This window comes from Leucoraja erinacea, chromosome 8, assembly GCF_028641065.1.
Source record: "Leucoraja erinacea ecotype New England chromosome 8, Leri_hhj_1, whole genome shotgun sequence".
NCBI lineage: Eukaryota > Metazoa > Chordata > Chondrichthyes > Rajiformes > Rajidae > Leucoraja > Leucoraja erinaceus.
The window spans coordinates 61536737-61561053 of record NC_073384.1 but is presented as its reverse complement, the minus strand read 5'-3'; the positions used below and the strand labels follow the sequence as shown (position 1 = coordinate 61561053).

The 24317-nt window shown below is 40.3% G+C and overlaps 1 protein-coding gene across 13 annotated transcripts in view; it reads left to right on the top strand.

The window, feature by feature from the left end:
- nrxn1a (neurexin 1a) overlaps window positions 1-24317 on the top strand; it is a 1388176-nt gene that overhangs the window by 164893 nt on the left and 1198966 nt on the right. For 11 of the 13 annotated variants that reach the window (XM_055639808.1, XM_055639806.1, XM_055639815.1 and 8 more), the window contains one exon: window positions 19445-19462. The exons of the other annotated variants lie outside the window; for them this stretch is intronic. In XM_055639808.1, the coding sequence (XP_055495783.1) occupies window positions 19445-19462 (18 nt within the window). The remainder of the gene's footprint in view (window positions 1-19444; window positions 19463-24317) is intronic. 13 annotated transcript variants of the gene reach the window in all.

Sequence of the window (24317 nt, the reverse complement as noted above, 5' to 3'; positions counted from 1 at the left end):
ACGACTATGTGTACGACCCCGTATGGCCTTCCACGACTCTGTCTATGACTTTCTACGACTATGTTGTGGACCTCCCACGACTATGTTGAAGACCTCCCACGACTATGTTGAAGACCTCCCACGACTATGAAGAAGACCTCCTTCGACTATGTTGAAGACTGGCTTCGACCATGTATGTTTTATTGCTGTTTGCGGTAGCCCCTTTTGCTTCAGCAGCCTTTTAAGAAAGGCAGAAGGGGAAGAGCAAGGGTGGAAGCACAACAAGAGGTCTCAATGGGTGAATGGAGATGATGTGATGGACTGTCCCAGTACACCAGATGACTGGAAGAGAGTGGCGCTGAGCTTTGACAAAAGATGGAACTTGAAGCACACATGTGGGGCAGTGGATGGCAAGCATGCCATTCTTGTCCCTGTCCCTGTACCCCTCATTTTCCTTTTCGTACAGGATGGCATTCTGCTGGAACCATTCCTCAAGGTCCCCCTGGTGAAGGTGTATGGCATAATCTTCCTCCAGCCCTCCCTCACCACCAATGGGGCATCTGCCTCTGATGCTGTGTCAGACACAGGAGAAAGGGCTGCTTTGCTGCCTTCAAATGAGGCAGTGAAGGATGGGGTGGTGGTGGGGACATATACTACCACCCTGGTCTCCTCCTCCAGGGGTCTCTCATGCAGGGCTACCTCCTCCTGCACTATCACCTCCTGTGGCATCACCTCCTGCCACTCCTGCTCCTGGGTGGGCAACACCTGCATGGCCATTTCATTTTAGGGTTGTCCCCTCCCCCTGCGCTGCTGCCTTTTTGGTGCCATCTCTACAACACAAGTCTCCTCTCCAAAAAAACTCTCCAGCTAGGAATGAACATGCCTTGGAGTGACAGAGGTGATGTTCTGTTGTTTAAATAACCTATTTTTTCTACTGACCTTTTTTTCACCCCGGATTTATTACCTTCAACTGCCTCCGACCACCCACGACTACCTACGACTAGCATCACGGCCTACTACGACCTACCTACGACCTACCTACGAGTAAAAACTATAGATTTTTTCCATACGAACCTTTTTTTACTCGAGGACATTTTTTATCAGGTTAGAAAAACCGCCGCGACCTACTTGATGCCACGAGGTCGTGAATTAGGTCGTGAAAGTGGGACGGGGGCTATACTGAGCCTGGCTCTGAGGCACAGTGGGAAGAGTAATGTCAGACAGTGGGGGGTGAGTCTTTAGTTAAGGTGGCAGATGAGAGATTAATTGGTAACAATCAAGACTCCAAGACGGTTTGTTGCCTCCATGGTGCCAGGGCCCAGGACATGTAGTAGAGGTTGCATGACATTCTCAAGAGGAAGGGTGAGCAGCCAGAGGTCATTGTGCATGTTGCCATAATTAGGAAAGGGGATGAGTGCCTGCAGAATGAAAATAGGGAGTTAGGCAAACGGTTATAACGCAGGATCTGCAGGATAGTGATATCTTGATTACTCCTGGTGCCATATGGTCGTGAGGGTAGGAAAAAAAAGATAGGGCAGATGAATGCGTGACTGAGGGTTTGGTTCACGGGGCAGAGATTCAGATTTTTGGATGTGAGATATCTTCTGGGGCAAAGGTGACCTATACAGTTAGGATGGGCTGCACCTGTATTGGATGGGAACCAATATCCTGGCAGGAAGGTTTGCTAGTGCTGCATGGGTGGGTTTATACTAGATTGGTTGGGAGGATGAGAACCAATGCTAGGACTGAGTCAGGTGAGAGGCTGGAGGTCAACATGGAAGGTTATGAAAGACGGTTTAGTGGGCAGAATAGGCAAGTGCACGGCAAAGAGCGAGAAAAGATTGCTAGATTGAACAGCTTTTATTTTAATGTGAGAGGCCTGATGGGTAAGGCAGATTAACTCAGTGCGTGGATAGGTACGTGCGACTGGGATGTTCTCTGTATGTTATGTGTTATATATGTTACTCCTATAGATCAGTGAGCCTAAAAAAAGGGACCAAGATGGCAGCGCAACCGGTGTTTGCAGCGGCCTCTCTCAGTGAAATTGCAGGGATGTGCAGGGATGTCTTGTTACACAGAGGGCAACGGATGCCCTACCAGTGAATGGACTGTCAAGGGTGGTAGTAGAGGCTGATTCGATAGTAGAATTTAAGAGACTTTTGGAAAGGCACTTGCGTGTGCTGGGAATTGAGGGATATGGATTATGTTTAGGCAGATGAGATTATCTTGGCATCATGTTTGGCACAGACATTGTTGGCTGAACATTCTGTTCCTGTACAGCAATGTTCGATGTTCTAGAAATGTGAGGTACAAAATTGGCTTAACTGGTTGTTTCAAGTTAGTAAATTTGACGTGGGAAGACGTGGTTCTGTTCTTTCCATTGAAGTTGATTATAACATTATTGGAGACAAAAGACGAAGAGGTCAGTGTGAGAGTGTGATTGTGGATTAATGTGACATGCAGTTAGAAGTTCAGGTTACCCGTGTGGATTGAATACTCTGCAGAATGGTTATCCAATGTGCATTTACCCGCGTAAAGGAAACAACTCTGTTGTCATCACATGGGCTACACTGAATTCGAAATAGCATTTCTAAATTGCGACTTCAATTCGAAGGAATGATTGGGTCACTGGATGATGGGACAAGGGGAAGAAGAAGTTCAAGTGTTGCATTCCTGACAGTTGTGCTTTAACTTAAAGGGAGTGGGTAGTGATTAAAATGGAAGCTTGACCATTGCATCCACACACAGGCACCTCTTACAGGGAGCTATGTGCTGATACTATTTGGTCTGGTCTACTATCTGTCCACAACACTTCCTACAGCCCTATCATTCACTGTAAAGTCCTGCTCTGATTTGACGTGCGAAAATGCAACATCTCTCAATTAACTCATTTGAGGCCATTTTCCAAACCTCAGCCATGTTACACAGCTGATCAAGATTCTGCTGCATGTTTTGACAACTGGAACTCTGTGGTAGCTTCTATTTTAGTGTATCTACTAACTTACTAATACTTTCTGTCTAAATCATTTAAATAACAAAGGACAAACAACAAAAAAAACCTACACTAATCCCTATTGGCACACCATTAGTCACAGTCGCCAGTCCAGTGCACCATCACCATCTGATTCCTACCATCAAGCCAATTAGGTATACAATTAACAAGTTTCCCTTTATCCCACACAATATAATCTTCCAACCAAGCCTATTGTATGGACCTTGTCAAGGTCATAGTCATAGATTTGGTGATTTTATCTTGCCTGAGATATTTGAGGCCTAACATCAGTTTGCAAGCTTGACTTGGAGTCAGTATTGGACTCATGGAAATCTTGAGTGGGGTGCAAGGTCACCAGAGCTTTCCATTCAGGTTTCTTAAGTGGGACAGGGGCATTAGCCTCCTGTGCTCCAATGAATAAAGTCCTAGTCTGGTCAATCTCTCCCCATAGCTCAGGTTCTTGAGTCCTGGCAAAATCCTTGTCAATCTCTGCACCATTTCCAGCATCATTGCATCGTTCCTAAACCAGGGTGTTCACATCTGAACACAATACTTCTAGTGTGGTCTCATCAATGCTAGGTATACCTAGTTTATTCTCATCCAAATCGTTGATGTAAATCACAAACAGCAATGGGTCCAGCATTGATCCCCGAGGCACACCATTAATCAAAGGTTCCTGTCCAAAAATCTGCTTCCAATATATAAGTTTATATATATTATCTCTAAGTATCCTTTCCATTAATTTGCACACCACTGACATCAAACTAACAGGTCTATAATTGCTATGTTTACTCTTAGAACCCTTTTTAAACAATGGAACAACATGCGCAGTACGCCAATCCTCTGGCACTATTCCCGTTTCTAATGACATTTGAAATATTTCTGTCATAGCCCCTGCTATTTCTACACTAACTTCCTTCAATGTCCTAGGGAATATCCTGTCAGGACCTGGAGACTTATCCACTTTTATATTTTTCAAAAGTGTCAGTACTTCCTCTTCTTCGAATCTCATAGTTTCCCTAGCTACTCTACTTGTTTCCTTTGTTTCCCCTCTTTTAGCCCCCTGATTTCCCTCATAAGTGTACTCCTACACTACTTATACTCATTGACAGATTTACTTAATCTCAATTGCCTTGGTGAATTTGTGGGCAAAGTGTCTACCCAAATGTCTCCTGTAAGAAATACAATAGATTACGACTCTGCCTCATTTTCCACGAAGGGTCTGCTGGATTTGTGTTGTGGCTCTCTCCAAGATTTCAATTTACTTGTTGGGTAATCGTAACAAGAAAAGCTAACGTTAATTTGATCTTGTGTATTCTTTTATGGATTTTCTTTTACTTTTCATCATTGTCTTTGAGAGAATGATTACTGGCAAAAAGCTAAAGTGAATTTTCTGTTTGATGTTTTGTCTACACTGTTGTGATTGTCATCCAAGAGGAAAATATTGAAATACCTGGAGGGAAGGGTGGACTAAATATTCATGTTAATTTCTGTTATGTCCTATTGCTTATTCTTATTGGCATTGGTTTATTTGTGTCATATTTACTGAGATACAATGAAAAATTCTGTTTGCAAGCTATCTAAACCATACTATAAATGACTGCAATCAAGCTATTTCACAAGTATCAACAGATGGTGCAAAGAGAAAGATACCCGTGCTGAATACACTGAGTGTTTTTTTAGGGGGAGGCTGGCCTGTGTGACTGGTCTACACCCACAAATTCCTGCACTTTCATATTGTTTTGGGCAGAAGTTGCTAAACCCACCTGTGAGACTTTCTACGATACAACTGTAGAAGTTGGTAAGAGTCGTAGGAGACATATCGAATCTGGAGGAAGTAGGGATGTTGATGCACTTTCTTAGTTGTGGCTTCAATGTGGGTGGTCCAGGCCAAATAGGTGGTGATAGTCACATTGAGGAGCTTAACGCTGTTGTGGCACTGTAATTTCCTGTAAAGGATTATTAAAGGATCTTTAAAAAATAAATAAATAAATAAATAAACAAATAGATAAATATATAAATAAATAAATAGATAGATCGATAAATAAATAAATAAATGAACTCTTGACTCTCTCTACTTTGGCACTGCTGATATTGACTGGGCTGGTTTTGCACCTCACTTCCTGGTCAATAAGTAGCTCATTTGTCTTGCTAACATTGAGGGGCGGGATGTTATCCTGATATCAAGTTACTAAGCTCTTTTCCTTCTTTCTATACTCTGTTTCATTATGGTTCAAGATCTGGCTTACTACAGTGGTGTCATCTGGAAACTTGTACATTTAGTTAGAGCAGAATCTGTCGGCAGTCATGAGTTGTTGGGAATATAGTAAAGGAGAGACCTTATAGTTGATGGTTCATATTAGAGGGCAAAGTATTGTTTATATTTGATGAGCTGTTATACAATTAAAATATTATCTGTGTGATAAAGGGTTCGCCTGCAGGTTATGGTTTTTAGCTTTATGCTGTTTTCCTTACTCATGTTAAGAATTTTCACTTTTTTTCATGGATTATTTGACTTTCTCAAATTTGTGACCATTTCCACACCACCACTTTGCTGTTTATGGTCTTTGTTTGAAGTGGAATCCTCTCTTCAACTCCCTCATTTTTTAATGATATTCTTTATTCTCTTGGCACAGCAGAACAGTTTAAAAACTTCCATAATCTTAATGACTCTGATAAGGTTTCTGAGCAATTTTTCTGGAGAGATGAGCCTTTGCTTTTTCAGTCTTTCTGTTACATTAAACATCTGTTTTGTTGTCAGCCTGGTAAATTTGTACCATATCCAGTGTCTCGATAATCCTTCAAAAGCAAATCAATGAGAAGCAGGAGTAGGCTATTGGTCCTTGCACTCTAGCTCAACTGTTCGATAATTTCTTCGCTGACCTTTTAGCTCAGGTATGCTTTTCGTCATTGCCCTTATACACCCTGATCCCATTAATATCCCCAAATCTATCAATCACTTTCTAGAATGTGTAATCTTTCTCGGGGTGATTGATTCTGGATATTTTTTGTCTTTCACTCCCATTTGTTTCTCCAATACTAATTTCCTTCATTTTTTTTCAGCACCTCATTTACAGTATAAAGACCTCTGTTATTTCCCAGATGCTTGATTAATGTGTGGCTAAACCAAGAATGTGTCCAACTGTAATATGACTTCCTACTTTTCAATTTTGACCATTTAGAAGTAAACAGTGGTTTAATTACTTATTAGACTTGCTTTCCAAGTGGAATGTGACCTCCTTAGTCTTCCTGCCAAAGTGCTCCAGCTGATAATTACCAAGATGATTAACAGAATTAATTTAACGATTATGTGCCCATTTTATAACTTTATAAATGTCACCTTTTATTTTGGTCAGACCTTCTCTCTATACTGATCATGCCCCTTATTTGGCAGCAACAGATTTTGAAATTGTTTTTCAATTATGGAATTGCTGGGAGAAAATTCTAAATACTAAGTGGATATCAGGTCTGCAGCAGTTGCTTCAGGCCAGTTGTAACAGCCCTCGTGAACAAATACTGTACTGCCAATGCCAGTGCACAATCCTGTTGGCTGTCTCAACACCAGAGTAAAGGGCCGGTCCCACAAGCATGCGACTCCATGCGGCAAGCGTGACCTAAGTGACTCCATGTGGCAAGTGATACGTAACGTGGTCGCTTGAGCCATACGGCCTCACGGGGCCGGTCCCACTTCGATCGCTGGAGCCGTATGGAGTTGTGCGGAGCTGGTCGCGCGGGGCTCTGAAAAACTGAACGTGTTCAAAAATTCCGCGCGGCAACAGCCTGCTGGCCCGCAGCCGCCTCGGTGCTGTACGTCACGCGCGAACTTCCCGCGGACTTTGCTCACACTTTATGTCACTCACTCGACCTCCGCATGGCCCCAGCTTCTGGTTAGGTCGTGCTTACCGCATGGAGTTGCTTAGGTCACGCTTGCCGCATGCTCGTGGGACAGGCCCTTAAATCCAACCAGTTATTTGCCAACTCGGATAAATGACATCATTTCTCAGTAGAGATTCAGAGGGTAAATCATTAAGTGAAACGGGTCGAGTCAATCAGTAATTAGGCGAAGGACAAAATGTATGTTTTCAAAATAATGTGTTTTAGTGGACATTGTGCCCATGTCACTTGCAGGCTCACGAGCAAATGTAAACTTGCTAGGTTTAATTGACCTTGTTTTGGAATTAAAAGTTAAGGCAAATACTATCTGAGCAAGTGGGGTTTACATGTCTATAATGTAGAATGGGATCACATACGCTTTGGTTATTATGCATTTCACTTGCATATCCTTAACTGAACAGCAGATGGCGATCTGATGGGAGTAAGTACAGGGTATATGGCGGCAACTGTACTCCAGGTTCTCTCATTGTGTTGCTTAAAAATGTTCTTTAAACAACTCATTGTTAGATGGATTTTGATATTGGTATCTGCATTGTGATCTATGTAGTTATGGCTCATCTGAACAGAATTGGCTAGGAAAATCGGATATTGCTGGAGGTTTGGCTTGAATGTGACAAAAAATAATTAATTATTATTTTGAGGCAAATGAATTTCTAATAATGTCACTGAGAAATCTTTAAACTATATATTCATCAGGAATCTGTACTTAAAAATGGAATTATATATAACTTTTTTTCTGTGTGATCCCAAAATCAAGGTAAACCACACTACATTGTGTTAACATTGTGTTAGTAATCATTTCCACATAAAATGGAGAAATTGGAAGCTTGTCATTTTCCAAATAGGATCCATGCTGCCATGACCTATGTTTCCTACCTTCAGACTCTGAGCCAATGCATCATGTATGGCGCAAACATTTAAGAGAACGTTTAAAACTAATAAGTCCAGGAAATGTCATTCATTTGGCAGTCATGAAAGTGCAAGGTGCACATCCTATTGAATTTTGCACTTAGTTACAAATTATTAGGCTACTTGGCATATTATAGTATACTTCATAAGCCAGCTCCAAAGCTTATTGTGGACTGACCACAATCCTTTGAATGTTCAGGTTTCTAGAGAAATTAAACATTTAATGGAGGCTTCCATGGTCTCTCTCTGGTGAAAGTGTCCATCTTACTGAGATCTCCAACTCTCTGTGGGATTTCCTCCTATTTTTGAATCCTTCCACCTTAATGAATCAAATAACCTTTTTAATGTAACATTATAAATCTGACGCCTGTGAGAAGCATTTTTCTATGGTCGATGAGTAGGTGTCAGTATTCAAGTATTTTAATAATGCTATTTGACATTTGATGTAATATCTATACTGGTGTGGCTTCACTGTGCATTGGTTTTTTCCACTTGGCATTTTTCAGAGAATCATGGTGATGTTTTCATGCTCTCAGTAGCCTCTCTTCTACACGACAAGCATAATGTGTATTGTTTCTGCCTGGCTAGTACAGTGCCACATACTTTTGAAGGTTGATGCATTTCTCTGCTTACTGTGTAACAAAGTGGCAGTCACTGCGATAAAGCAGAATTGTTTCTATTGGGACCTGCACTCTAATTCACCTGTTTATTTCGGAATCATGCTGAACCTGTGGCATGATTATTTTCAACCACTCTTCCTGATTCTTTGGAGAAGGTAGTTTAGCAGTCATGCTACTTGCACCAATGGGTTGGGGAACTAAAATAAGGTGGAGCCCATGTGCTGGACTATTTCTAACCTAGCATTAAAATCCATGAGGTGGTGGTCAAGTTGCAAATAAACCAAATAAACCAAAGCTCAAGATCGATCCTTATTGGGACTAGTATGATTTTGAATAGAGAAGGAATGTTTCCCAGTTTGAAGTCGAGATGAGGAAAATTAAGCGCATGACTTTTCCAGTGTTATGATATTATAATAATGCACTTTGTTTACCTTTGAAGAAATGTCAGGAGGATAGAGGTAACTGGCAGAAGGTAGTTAAAGTGTTTACATTTACACTTGATATGGCAGATGGTCAGCTAAGTGCCACAAGATCCAAGGGACCCAGAGTGAACAGAGTCTGCCACTGCAATTACAATAACTTGTTGAATACAAGGCAAGAAGAAATAAAAAAAAAAATGGTTAGAACCAAGGTAGAATTCAAATGGATTAATCAAAGAGGATGTAAACTTAACTTGCACATTGGGCTTAGCATATCCATTTTCATACCACTGGTTTTCTTTATGGCATAGAAATTAGCCAATAGTGTATGCACATCATAGTTTAAATGGGCACAAACCAAAAAAATGGTAGCACTTGTTCTGCACACTCTGAAGTAACATGATTAATTTTCTTAATCTAATCTGAGCAATTTCATGGATAATAATAAATCATACCCATTAGTGAAAGCCAAAATATTCAGATCTTCTTAAAAAATATATGGTTCATTTGGGAGCACTTTCTAATGTAACACATTTAGTTTGTGTTAGCTTTGAGGCTATAATAGAAACATATATGTTTAACTAAAGTAGGTTAGCAGATGGGAAAAGTTGAAAAAACCATTCCAATATTCGCATCGGTGATTCAACTAGTTTTTCAGCTTTAGTTTCTTTCTTGCAACAACACTGTACATGCATTTGCACGTATTCCTTATTTTGTGTCTGAGGAATGCAGACTATACAGGGAATCAAGAAACAAAGATAGCAGATAGAACAAGTACAACTGACTAATTTTGATTATTTAATGACACTTTGCATATCTCTCACATGCATGTCATATGTTTACATACACTAAGCTTCTGTCCCCTTTTTCAAAGAAGCAGTGATTAAAATGTACAAATTTACAGTTCCTGGGTCCTTCAGTTGCTTTGATTTTCTCAAAGAAACGCATTCCAGGTGTTGTATCCATTTTCTCAAGTATGCCTTCCGCTTCATTGGGGGGTTAGATGTGGCCCTTGTGGCTAAAGGGATCAGGGGGTATGGAGAGAAGGCAGGTACAGGATACTGAGTTGGATGATCAGCCATGATCATATTGAATGTCGGTGCAGGCTCAAAGGGCCGAATGTCCTACTCCTGCACCTATTTTCTATGTTTCTATGTTTCATCCTTTGCTCTCATTTCGGCCTATTTGTCATCGGTTGCCACTGCTCCTGCCGGCTTACAAACGGATGCTGATGCAGGAGGCAACAGCAGAGAGAGTAAAACTGCAGTGGCCTGTGGATGCTGAGCATCTTCTTCGGGACAGCCTTGAGTCGGCATTCAGGAACATGTTCAAGACCACTTCATCCAGTCTGGATGCATATACCGCAGGAGTCACCCATTTTATCAATAACAGAAATCTTACTCTCAACATTAACAAAGAGCTGATTGTTGTCTTCAGGAAGGGAAAGTCAAGGATCCCTCAACCAGTTTTCATTAGGAGGATGGTGGCGTAGAGAATCAACAGCTTCAAATTTCCAGGTGCACTCATCTCTGATGATCTGTCCTGGGGCCGAGCACATTGATGCAATCACAAAGTAAGCTCATCAACACTGCTACTTCCTCAGATTTTGAGGAGACTCGGCATGTTGCTGAATACACTATCAAACGGATACTGATGTATGGAGGAGACCATACTGACTGGTTCCATCATGGCTTGGTTTGGAAGTTGGAACAACCAAAAAAGGCCAACAACTAAGATTGCTGAAAATGGAAGGATGTTGTCTGGTCCATCAAGAGTATTAACCGCCATCATCAAAGAGATCTACAGGAAATGCTGTCTCGAGAAGGCAGCTAATATCATCAAATACCAATACCACCATGGCCACGCTCTCATCTCACTGCTACCACCAGGAAAACAAATAGGAGAAGCCTGAGAACAATGACCTCTATTTTCAAGAACAGCTTCTACCCATCAACGATCAGGCTCTTGAACCACCCTGCATAATCCTAAAGCCCCTGCACCACTTTCATTACCTAATTGGCGACCTCTGCCGAGTTTGCCCTTGAATCATACTCGCAGCATGGTCGCCACGAGGTTGTAGGAGGTCTTTGTAACTCTTCCTCATGCTCGTGAGTGGTCTCCGCATACTCGTGGCCTCAAGTAGGTCGCGGCGTTTTTTCCAGCTTGATAAAAAAAGTCCACGAGTAAAAAAAGGTCGGCATGGAAAAAATTGATACTTTTTACTCGTAGGGAGGTCGTGATAGATTGTGATTGTAGTCGTAGGTAGTCATAGGTCAGTAACTGGCCCGAGAAAAAAAAAAATGCAAACATTACATCATTTTATCATGTGATCATTTCCCACTCGTAGCTAGTCGTAGTTGGTCTTTGTCGTAGTGGAAGACTGAGGTCGAGGGGGGTCGTAGGAGGTCATACACATAGTCGTAGAAGGTCGTAGACATAGTCGTGGGAGGTCGTAGGAGGTCTTTTATTTCGGCGAGTCAACACAACCTTGACATTTTGTTCAAGTCATCTCGAGTCTTCTAAACTTTAGGACTAGGTCGTCCAAGTGGGACAGGCCCTTAACTACAACTCTATCTCCTTACCAACTGGCTATGAACTTTGTATAAGGTTGCACTAGGAACTTTGCTTTGCACAATTAGGGTCTGGTTACCTAATATTACTGATATAATTCATTAATTATTGCATATGTTTGTTATGCTGTTGCATTAATGTGCCTGTAAATCTGTAACAAGTAAGAATTCCATTGTTCCAGTCCCAGTGCATATGACAATTAAATCCTCTTGGTTCTTGAGTCACCTTGTTTGAAGTCACCACTGATGATGGAAAGGGTGACCGTGTTTTCTGTCTCTCAAGAGAGTTAAGGGCCTGTCCCACCAGCATGCGATAGCATGTGTTTAGCGCGACCAAACATGGTCGCTTGAGGCGTAATGCTTCGCGGGGCCGGTCCCACTTCGATCGGCGGAGGCGTATGGAGTTGCGCGGGGCTGGTCCCGACATCGCTCATGGCTCCAAAAATCTTGCACTGTTCGAAAATCCCACGCGCCAACGACCTGTCGGCCTGCAGGCGTATTGAGGCCTTAACCAGCGTCTCGACGGGCGTACGCAGTGTCTTGATGTCGTACGCAGCGTCTTGATGGCGTACGCCTAGCGCGTGGCGTTGCACGATGAAATCACCGCCCGGCGTGCCGTTGCATGATGACGTCACCGCCCGACGCCGTGCGACGTCCAAATTCAATCGGTCCGCCTCCTGCCCAGCTGATTGGTGAGTATGATTTCAGGACCAGCCCGGCACAACTCCATATGGCTCCGCGCTTGGAAGTGGGACAGGCCCCGCGCGGCTGTACGCCTCAAGCGACCACGTTTGCTCACGCTAGACGCATGTTATCGCATGCTGGTGGGACAGGCCCTTTAACAATCAAGTGTAATCCATCCAACATCACCTTGGCTTGGGCTGGAATGTAGACTGTTGACAAGATGGTACAGGTAAATTTCTGCAGTAAATAAAAGGGACAACATTTTATGAACAGGTACTGCAGATCAGGGGGAGCAAAACTGGGCTAAGAACATCGTGAAGAAATGACCAAAAATTAATTTCCCTTCAGTACAATTGTTGCACCATTCTGCTGCTTTGCATTTGTCAGCGTGTTGATTGTTCTGTCTATCATTATACTGTGTGTTCTATGAGCTTCATGCATGCAATGAAACCGGGACCTTTCATCTTGGTGTATGTGACAAACATATAATTTTAAACTTTAACTAGTTCGCTCGTGTGTCAGGCGACGTATAGCTCACTGTTGGCTTCTGTCATCATCCAACAAATTGACAGAATTGGTCGTGAGACGTGTCACAGAGTGCATCGTGTCCTCGTTTCCGCGGATCGCCACGAGGAGGCTTCTGTCATGATCCCGACTTTAACTAATGAAATATATTATGTATTTTTTCAATTCAGTAAAATATTGTGCTTCCTAATTCATAATGTCTACGTTCAACATTGTATTGATGATAAAACACAACTATTTGATATGTTCTTGTCTATCTGTTCATGACACTAAGTGATTTGCATATACAATTGTAATTTTTTTAATCTCCTACTTTCACCTTTGCTTCAACATTTGCTTAAACATCCCAATTTTGATATATTACATGTTGTGAATAAACATTAGCACATTGGCTCAGTTGTTTTTCCTCAAATTCTAAAAGGATATGGTCCTAAAGCTGCTCTATAGGATTAGTGTAGATGGATGAAAATGTTAGCATTGATTTATTGCATGAATATTTTTATTATTCAAAGATTATCTTGTGTTGTTCTTGTGGCTATCAGAACACCATATTGCTTTTATAAACCTGCCTGGATTCTACATCTTGTAGTATCTTGTGCATGACATCTTTGAAGATTGTTGGTGAAAATGTAACCCCATTAGAAATTCTACGCAGGAATAAACATCTACATGTATTTGATTGTCAAATATTCTGGACTCACATTATCCATAATCAGAACACTTGCATGTGAGATCTAGTTTTGTGAAAAAATTGGCTCCTCTTGCTCGACGTATAATCCTGTGGAGTAGGCTGTGGCTCTGGTCTCATCAGAGAGAGAGCTTGGTTAAATTATATCTTATAATCACCACATTATTGAACATTATATTGTTATAATCTATTTAGCTATCCTTAATGCTCTTCAACACAGGACAGGCCACGATTTACTGAAGCTTGATATATTCCAGATTGGAGAGAAAAATAATATTATATCCTTTTGGACCTGTGCATGTATCCTTGAATATTTCTGCCTGCTTTCGGTCTGTCCACATTTGATTTAAAACATCTTTACTAACTACCTTTCTCCAGCCTAAATTTTCAGACTATCTTGGTCTATAAAGTTTAGTTAATTAGTATAATCAGTTGCAAGCAGTCTTAGTCTTGGTTGACTCGTTGAATATTTCATCTTGTCTAGGCTTCAGTACTTCACCTTAATATGTTTTAAAGTTCCCAGAACGTTTCATTAATGTTGCTTGGTTAACCTTGCCTAGATTTACATCCTTTCCCTAAATATAAATTACTTTCATACACAGCAATTAAATACACTGATCATTTAGCTATACCTTTTTGTCTTTAAGTCCTTCATTACTGTGTTGGCAGCCTCTCTGTGACTTCCTGCTGTGTAAACCTCTTCAGTTGATGGATCATACCAATAGAATTGTTTTGGTTCACTATCTTAGCTTTGCATTAGAGGACGGGTAGTCTTTTCATGACGGTTAAAATGACTTAATCCCTTAAAATTGACCCGCTGCTGGTGGATGATTTCTGTTAAATCTATAGGTGCAATTCATAAAAGTCTCATCTATGTGCCTCAGATTCTGCCCTGGAACTCTAATGCCCTTGTCCCACTTAGCAACCCTGAACGGAAACCTCTGGAGACTTTGCTCCCCACCCAAGGTTTCCGTGCAGTTCCCGGAGGTTGCAGGTGGTTGCCTGAGGTTGCAGACGGTTGCCGGAGGTTGCAGGTAGGGAGACCTCCAGGAACCGCACGGAAACCTTGGGTGGGGCACAAAGTCCCCAGAGGTTTCCGTTCAGGTTTCCTAAGTGGGACAGGGGCGTAACTTTCACTATTGTGTTATAATTTTAAACTGCTGTTTTATTTATACCTTGCGTTGGGTGAAATTATTTAGCATTTCTGAATACCATCTTCAGAGGTGCACACAAGATTAAACCTGAGATTCTGCTTATTTGATAATCCCTTTGATCAACATGCCAAATGTTGTGCGTTGTATATGTGGTTCAAAGTTGAGGTGCGATAGATCCTTTAACAAGACAGTATACTTTCTAATGGCCTTGTCTGACTTCTAGTTCCAGTTTTGGAGCTCTCCAACATTTTTGATGGTTGAGGATTATAATGACCCTGTAACTTTTATAGTAAATACAATATCTCTCTATCGCAGCACAGTGGGCTGCGGGTGGTACTGGGGCCTTACAATTCCAGTGATCCAGGTTTGATCCTGACTTCTGGCACTGTCTTCCTGTGACTGTGTGGGTTTCCTCTCATTTGTCCAAAGGTGTGTTGTTTGGCGGGTTAAGTGTGTGGTTAGGTGTCAGGTGTTGATGGTCACATGAGAGAGAGAGAAGGTTACAGAGGAGATTATGTAATTGATGGGATTGTTCTGAGTCCGCACAGAATAAGTGGGCGAAATAGCAGTCTCCTATTTGTTCAAAGAATCTGAGAATAATTGATGGGCTAACATTGTGTATGCTCCGGTGGGCATTTTGGTTATTGGAAACGTTTTCTTGTACTCCTTTATTGTATCATTTTTAGCGGGGACTTCAACAATTTCCACCAATACCATCAAAAATAAAGATTATTTATAGTTGCCAGCCCCAATTCATTAACGTAGATCATATCCAGAAATAAATAGAGAACAGCAGATAGAAAATCTATTTAATAGGGCAATAAGTGGATGGACAGGCCTGAATGTATCTGTGGTCCTGCACATGTAACCCGTCCATGTTCTCAAACTATTTCTCAAAATTCTCAAATTATTCATTAACTGGGAGTGCTAGCAATAATTATATGGAGCAGTGAATGAACAGTCAACAATCATTTTCATAAGGTCGTAAGAGCAGATGTAAGCTGTTCGGCCCATCGAGTCTACTCCACAATTCAATCATGGCTGTTCTATCGTTTCCTCTCAACCCCATTCTCCTGCCTTGATATGCTGATTAATCAAGAATTAATTGTTTTGTACTTTCCGGAGTTTTTTGTATTGGAACTTGCTGTGATTAGGAGATTGCGTCATCTATAAGGACTCTGGGATCTATCTATCATTTTAGCAAATCGCACGGAAGAACCCAAATAGTGAGAAATTCCTCTCCAGTCAGCAGTAATAAATGTCCTGCACAATAATGGGAGCATGCCATCTTGTCTCAAGGCAGTAAATTACAAATAATCCTGTTTAGAAATGCATTTAAATTGGAATGGACAAATGATCCCATTTATGTTAATTAGGTTCCACATTGTCCGAACCTGGCCCTATCCCCTTCTACTGAAGTGAGGTGGGGGTGGTGTGTGCAAAGTGATTCTGTGCTTTGGTGCTGGAGTTGGTGGTGAGCCTAACAACAGAGGAGAAGGTTAGTCAAGCCAGCATCGGATTGCCCGTATATCTGGAACGTGTGCATTTCAATGGTCAGGCATGCTGAAGACTCAGTGGCAAATAGCTGGCAGTGCACAATGGAACTGAAAATCATTACAGTTTGCCCTGTTATGAAAGAGTATTCTGAGTAATTAATTTATATTAATAAATATTGGTAATAGCGTTGTCTGCTCATTTATAAAAAGCAGTACTTTCTTCAAAGTCTCAGTGGCATTTGGGCCTGGAGTCATTTGTGAGCACATAGTTCCTTATGGAGAGCCCCGTTATATACTTGGAGCTGTAAACACAATACCCAATGGGTCCTATTGTTGGGACTTCATCCATTTATATTGCATATCAAATGCAATGCATGTGCAGTTTTTAGCTGCTTGTCTTCAGCTGATTGTTAGGGAATTAGCGGATTACATTATACCATGACATGCATATTTTCATATGTTCCCTTCAGATGTAGACTAGATGGTTAAGAATACCTTGCACGCCCTTTTGTAACAATCCCATGTCTTTATTTAATACCTCCATGATGTCGTTTTGCATGGCTTTTGGTACAGTTGCATTTTTTGTATTGTTGTAAACGAGTGTGACTTTCTAGTTTTGTCAGGATTTGTCACTTTCCTTGCAATCAAGTTTATCAGATGGGTTTATTGTATGGCCTTTGGTTTGCCATCCATGACAATGGCATCTGTAGGTCTGTAGATCTCTTGAGATGGTCATCACTGTTCTTAATTATTCAACTATTTCCCTTTTAACTCAATGAGCAGATTATACTTGATGTGTCCGTATTGCAATTTTAGGTATTTCTTTAGATTAAGTTTAATTCCTGTGACCGACATGGCAAATGATAATTTAGCAAAGTAAAGATATTGTGGATAATTTCACCATTACCACAATTATGTACAAATAATACATTGTTAGGATTATGTAGATATGATGCAGATAACTAATGCCTTATTAGTAGTAACTCATAAGCCAACAAAATGTCTGAACCTTCTGTCTCTTCAGTTTTCGTTAGATGAAACATACGGACTAAAGACTTTGATTTGTTTTTTCTCTCGGTGGGTGTGGCAGGGAGGGGGTGGAATTGACAGGGGTATGGATTGGTGAATGCGCAAAATATGTTCATGGCAGCATTTACATTTGAGGCATTTATGTTGCAATTGAGGAGGTAAAGTCGTGGTTAAATTATATCTGTCTCTTGTTAATTTTTAATTTGTTTTTAATTTTAAATTAGGTTAGACCATCAGAATCCAGATGTATAGTTTAAGCACTCTTAAACATTACACATTAATTTCATGCTGGATGGCACAGTGGCATAGTGGTAGAGTTGCTGCCTCACAGTGCCAGAGACTCGGGTTCGATCCTGAAAAAGTCGCTGTCCGTATGGAATTTGTATGTTCTCCTCCGTGACCATGTGGATTTATTCTGGGTCCACTGGTTTCCTCCCAGATTCCAAAGATGTAGGTTAATTGGCTTCGGTAAAATTGTAAAATTGTCCCTTGTTTGTGTAGGATGATGTTAATATACAGGGTGATTACTGGTCGGCACGGACTCGGTGTTTCCGCACTGTATTTCTAAAGTCTAAAAAGAAAAGATTAAAGTCTAATAAATATACAGGTGGTCCCTACGTAATGGCCATTTGGTCAATGGAAATTTCATAAATATTTGGGAAAGAGATTAACATTCACTGTTGCAGTAAGAATGTGGAAAACAAAAGTAGATTCCAAATGTTTTTTTCAACTTATTTATTTTTGCATGGGCCAGGCACTGTTTGGTTTTATGGAAAATTGCAATACAGACCATTTTCCAGGAACAGAAGCCATCCATCTCTGTATTGGAACTAGTTTCTTAATACAGTAGATTTTATATGATTTATTACAGGTGATTCAGACTGAAGAAGGGTCTCAACCCGAAACACCATCTATTCCTTCGCTCCATAGATGCTCCATAGATGCTGCCTCACCTGCTGAGTTTCTCCAGCATTTCCGTCTACCTTTGATTTTTCCAGCATCTGCAGTTCTTTCTTAAACATATGATTCATTACTATCTGCAGAGCTGTTTAATTCAGTATTGTTTATATAATTTTCCCCTTTTTGATAGTGACAGAATCTTTATTTGAGTATCTGAATAAACAACATGTTAGGTTAAGATTGACAGCAGGGCTCAGTCTGATTGATGGTGAGGATAAGAAGAAGATTAGGTTAATGTTGGGTTGAAAGCAGGGTTCCACCTAGCATAGCTTTATAGTGTAATAAAGAATTATATTTGAAATGCGTAGAAGTTCCTGAAAATCAAATATTGAAACGCTAACACCAAAACAGAAAACGCTGACAATTCACAGCAGGTTAGGATACATCTGTGTGAAAAGAAATAGTCAAGGTTTCAGGTCAGATATACTATAACAGGACTGAAAAGGAAACAAATGAAGCTGTTTCCACAGGAAAGGTCGGGGTTGGAGATGTCTGTGATAGGGTGAAACCAGGACGGCCATATGGATAAGCTGTAAACAAGGTTACCTCGACAATGGGTGCAATGAGAGAGCAACAACATAGTGAAAGAAGCTGGACAACAAAAAATGTAGGAATTGTGTGAAACACAGTGTGAGAGGACAAGTCCAGTCTGACCTGAGTATGTCTAGAATTATCTGTTTTTGTTTTTGAATAAATGCTGAACAAGGAGTGCTAGGCACAACAATTGAGAGTGCTTGATTATTAATTTAGTAAATTCTGATACGAACTCAGTGATATTTTTGAGTCAAGTGCAAAATACAAATTGCAATAAGTTATTAAAACTGCTGATCATTTAGACACTATCATGCCATAAATTAAATTTAATATTGGTTTGGACAATGTGCACTGCAATAGGTGGTTGCATGAATCTTGGAAATGTTGGAAATAAATTATGAAATGAAACTGCTTCATTCAAAATGATAAATGGTTAAATTATGTAATTGTTATGGATAAGTAATTTTGCACAATGACTTTGTTTGCTTTCTTTGAGTGTATTGATTTAATGTAACTTTTTATGTGGAAAAATGCTTTTCAAATGTATAGAAATTGTAATTTTTAAATAGTCAGTTGAATTCAATCTGTTTAAAACGTTTAATTAAGAATGAATTCAAATGGGAAATATAAGAGAGATAACCTTATGTCTATCATTACTGGTGGCTCAGCCCTTTTCTGACTTAAAAAAAAATATTTACACACTTAAGCCCATAGAGGAAATACTCTTGTAAATGATAAACTGTTATTTAGCAACTCTTGGATTGGCACAAGACACTTGCTTTCCTTCATAATTTTTTTTTTTTCCAAATCATGCCAAATTTATTCAAGATCACTGCTTCTTTAGCACTTATTTCTGTTAAATGTTGATGATGGAACACTTGCATGTTGTGTTTAATGCCTTGCATGATCAGAACATGCAGAGGCAAACTCTCGTCTGCATGCCACTTAATGAGTCTTTTTCCTTTTTCTCCTTCCCTGTCTGTGCACACAGAAGACAACTATGTTGAAGGTGGGTGCTTCATAACATTTTCTTCAGCATGTGTGTGTGTGTGTGGTGGTAAGGTGTAACAATTGAAAACAAACATGTTTTTCTAAATGGTGTCCAGTTTTAGTTCATTTAGTACACATATACAATTAACCACAAGCCGATAATATACCGTAGTAAAATGCTAGAATCCATTTGATATTAAGCTAATTGTGCCTGAAAATTAATGTAAATATTTCAAAATTCTGTATTATATATTTCCAGCATGTTTTTGTTTAGTCAGTCACAAGACAAGTTAGTTCCACACGTTTGTTTTATGTCTGGTTAACTTTTAAAACAAGTGAATCAATAATTTATTCCAAAGTTTGATTAGTAGCCATTTAATCAGCTCAGCTCGTGAACAAATGTAATTGAAAGACATGTGCTTATATCAGGGTTGCCGTTTAGTTGCAAAATCAAAAAAATAATTTCCCCCAGAATTATTTTTGTGCACCTTGTGACTTTTTTTGCTGTCATGTGAATAGATCTACTAGAACACTCACTCTGACTACAGAATTATCTTAGCACCAAAGTGCACCATTGCCCATCTTTGTCCTTGTTGAATGCTTGTAGACCCAAAATTATTAAATCCCATTCCCTCTCTCTTTGACTGCAGCTTTGCAAATTGTTTTACTTCAAGTCCCTTCCTAATTCCCTTTTGGAAGCACTGATTAAATTCCTTTGCAGGCATTCAGATCCAGATCTTGACAACTTTGCATTGTTAAAAATATATGATAACTTATATTTAAAGAAATGCATGAATTGAAATTTAGATGAAACACAGTGGACCAGGCAAATACCAGCTTTGGTTAGCTTTGTGCCAGAATCCTTCTGGGAAATTAATTGAGACCTAAAATGCTTGTTACAGATAAAGGACTATCTGTTCTCCGAATAGGGTTAATGAAACTTATAGCAAGACCCTGGATATTGGACTTAACATAGAGCACTAATGGAAACTTCTAAGCAACAGGATAAAGGCCTAAAATTGGATCATCTTTGCTTTAAGAAATAATGATTGTGGTTTGCTCCCCCTTTAATGCTTTTTAAACCATGACCTGCACACTTCACATATGGCAGCTCCTTGCTAGGTGGGCATTGAAAGAAGAGGGCTTATTTTGTTAAGAGGTATCTTCAGCTGCCATAAAGATGGGAGAGAATGGTAGGGAGCAGCATATGGAGATATCTCCCTATCCCAGCTTGATGTGGTGGGTTTGATTCCATCTGATGGTTCTGTGATCAGGCAGAATCAACTCTGTGGATGAAGAGTTTTGTGAGCTGCAAGTTAGCAGTTCACAGATGGCCTGGTCTTTCCGAAAGCTTACCGATACCGATTTTGATTTGAACAAAAGTTTCTATTGATGTTATCTTACATTTAAAAATCAATTTCTGGGGATCAATTTAATTCATGGACAGTTCACTACTTTCATCCATCATGATGTCAAGATGAAGTAGTCCCTATTTTATCATGAGAGTTTATTTTTACAAAGGACACATGCCAGCATCCCTTGATCTAAATTATGTTGACTCATGAAATTGAACTGGGTATTTTGATGATGGCATCATGTGCTCAATGACAAATTTGGGTAAATTATTCCAGGAAATGAGTTGGCTCAATTTACTGTGGGGTAGGGCTACAGCAGGACATCCGTGCAAATATTTAAAAATGATTCTTATACATAATTTACAAAGCAAAAATCAAGTATCTAAGGTGCAATTTTCTGCATGCATGTTTGTCAATTAGACCAGAGAGTCATAGAAACATAGAAACATAGAAATTAGGTGCAGGAGTAGGCCATTCGGCCCTTCGAGCCTGCACCGCCATTCAATATGATCATGGCTGATCATCCAACTCAGTATCCCATACCTGCCTTCTCTCCATACCCCCTGATCCCCTTAGCCACAAGGGCCACATCTAACGCCCTCTTAAATATAGCCAATGAACTGGCCTCAACTACCCTCTGTGGCAGAGAGTTCCAGAGATTCACCACTCTCTGTGTGAAAAAAGTTCTTCTCATCTCGGCTTTAAAGGATTTCCCCCTTATCCTTAAGCTGTGACCCCTTGTCCTGGACTTTCCCAACATCAGGAACAATCTTCCTGCATCTAGCCTGTCCAACCCCTTAAGAATTTTGTAAGTTTCTATAACATCCCCTCTCAATCTCCTAAATTCTAGAGAGTAGAAACCAAGTCTATCCAGTCTTTCTTCATAAGACAGTCCTGACATCCCAGGAATCAGTCTGGTGAACCTTCTCTGCACTCCCTCTATGGCAATAATGTCCTTCCTCAGATTTGGAGACCAAAACTGTACACAATACTCCGGGTGTGGTCTCACCAAGACCCTGTACAACTGCAGTAGAACCTCCCTGCTCCTATACTCAAATCCTCTTGCTATGAAAGCCAACATACCATTTGCTTTCTTTACTGCCTGCTGCACCTGCATGCCTACCTTCAATGACTGGTGTACCATGACATCCAGGTCTCGCTGCATCTCCCCCTTTCCCAATCGGCCACCATTTAGATAATAGTCTGCTTTCCCGTTTTTGCCACCAAAATGGATAACCTCACATTTATCCACATTATACTGCATCTGCCAAACATTTGCCCACTCACCCAGCCTATCCAAGTCACCTTGCAGTCTCCTAGCATCCTCCTCACAGCTAACACTGCCCCCCAGCTTAGTGTCATCCGCAAACTTTGAGATATTGCCTTCAATTCCCTCATCCAGATCATTAATATATATTGTAAATAGCTGGGGTCCCAGCACTGAGCCTTGCGGTACCCCACTAGTCACTGCCTGCCATTGTGAAAAGGACCCGTTTACTCCTACTCTTTGCTTCCTGTTTGCCAGCCAGTTCTCTATCCACATCAATACTGAACCCCCAATGCCGTGTGCTTTAAGTTTGTATACTAATCTCTTATGTGGGACCTTGTCGAAAGCCTTCTGGAAGTCCAGATACACCACATCCACTGGTTCTCCCCTATCCACGCTACTACTTACATCCTCGAAAAATTCTATAAGATTCGTCAGACATGATTTACCTTTCGTAAATCCATGCTGACTTTGTTCATACAGCATGAATATAGGCCCTTGAACCCACCATGCTGAACAAATTGACATATTGGGCTGGTCCCATTGTCTTGCATTTGGCCCACACCCTCCTGACCCATCCTATCCATATATCTATCTAAACTTCTTTAAACATTTGTATTTGTACCTGCTTCTGTCTCAACTCAATCCAATTATGGACTACACTTTGAGTGAAAAAGATGCTCCTGAGATATCTCTCAAATTTTTCCCTTCCGACATTAAGCCTATGCATTCTAGTTTTTGAATCATCTACCTAGCAGGGGAAAAGAAAATGTGCATTTTCACCTTATCCACGCTCTTCACGATCTTGTACACCTTAGCCATCTATGCTTCAAAAAAAATTGTTCTGGCTAATCCATCCTCTACCTACAATTCAATCCCACAGGCTCGGGTAATATCCTGATGCATCTTTTCAACTTCCATTATGATTTGCTGGAGTGGATGAAATAACAGGCTATGGAGCTGAGAACTAATGATTATTTATTCATTTTTCCAACTAAATGACACCTTTAGTCAGGTGACCGAACTGTTCACAGGACTGCTGGTGTGATCTCACCATTGTCTTGTACAGCTTCTGATGTTCCATCTTTTGTGCTCAATACCTTTCCAAAATGAAAGCAGGTGTGTCAAACAAATGGGCAATAGAAAGACGGTTCCCATATTTATTCCCAACTTCCCGTGTATCTGTGAAGATGACTATAAGGTCAGAGGCCGGATGTATGAAATGTTTATTGTTTTTTGCTTGTTTATGAAAATACATTATCCAGAAGTACATTTATGACAAACTGATAAATACCACAATTTGTAATATTTATATCTATAATATAGGATGCAGTTGGCTCTCAGCTATGCTTATGCACACGGTTATTTATTTCATGCCCCTTAGTTTGTAAGAATGGAAGTAAACACTGAAATCCCTATATTCATCAAAGAAACTAGACAAACATTGTAACCTGTTCACTTTAAATCCTTATTCTAGCAATGTGGTTTGCCAGCCAATTTATGGCTCAGAATTACTGATGCTTCAATTTCTTTTGACAAACAGCTTTACATAATAAACCAGAAATGTGTTTGTGTTTATACTACTGACCTTCCATTATGATCTGCTAGAGTGGATGACATAACAGGCAATAGAGCTGAGAACTAATGATTATTTATTCATTTTAAATTGTGCTAAGCAGCATTTTAGAATTTACATTCTCAATATTTATGTTTATTAGCTGAGATGTTGGAAAAATACCTGACGTAGTGCAAAAATAATGGAGTTGCGTTTCAAATTCTCAGTTGAGTTCATGGAATAGGTTTTGAAAATGTTGAATAGGATAATTTAGGATTAGATTCCTAAAATAGCTGACAAATTGCCAACTTTAAATTGCCTATCAGTTAAATAGACCAAAATCTATGTGGCAGTGTGTAAAGAGCATGTGACCTCCTTGAAGCTTCTTCTTCTTCTTGCGAATCAAACATAAACTAAAGGAATAGTTAGACCTCAAGCCGGGTATTGAGCAGCCAGGCTGTTGTCTCTGCATCAATGTCTGCCAGGCCCTGAGCTCCATTTGGTGGGTGGTAGAGCGGGCACCCAGAGATGACATGGTTGGCTGTCTGCTGTTCTGCTCTGCATTCACAGGCTGGGCTCTGGCGGAGCCCCCCAACTCAACATGTTGGCATTGAAACAGTGTAGTAGTGATAGTATCCATTCCTTCTGAGTACTTTGCTTATGAATAAATTTAGTTTCCAAGCTATGTTTGCATATT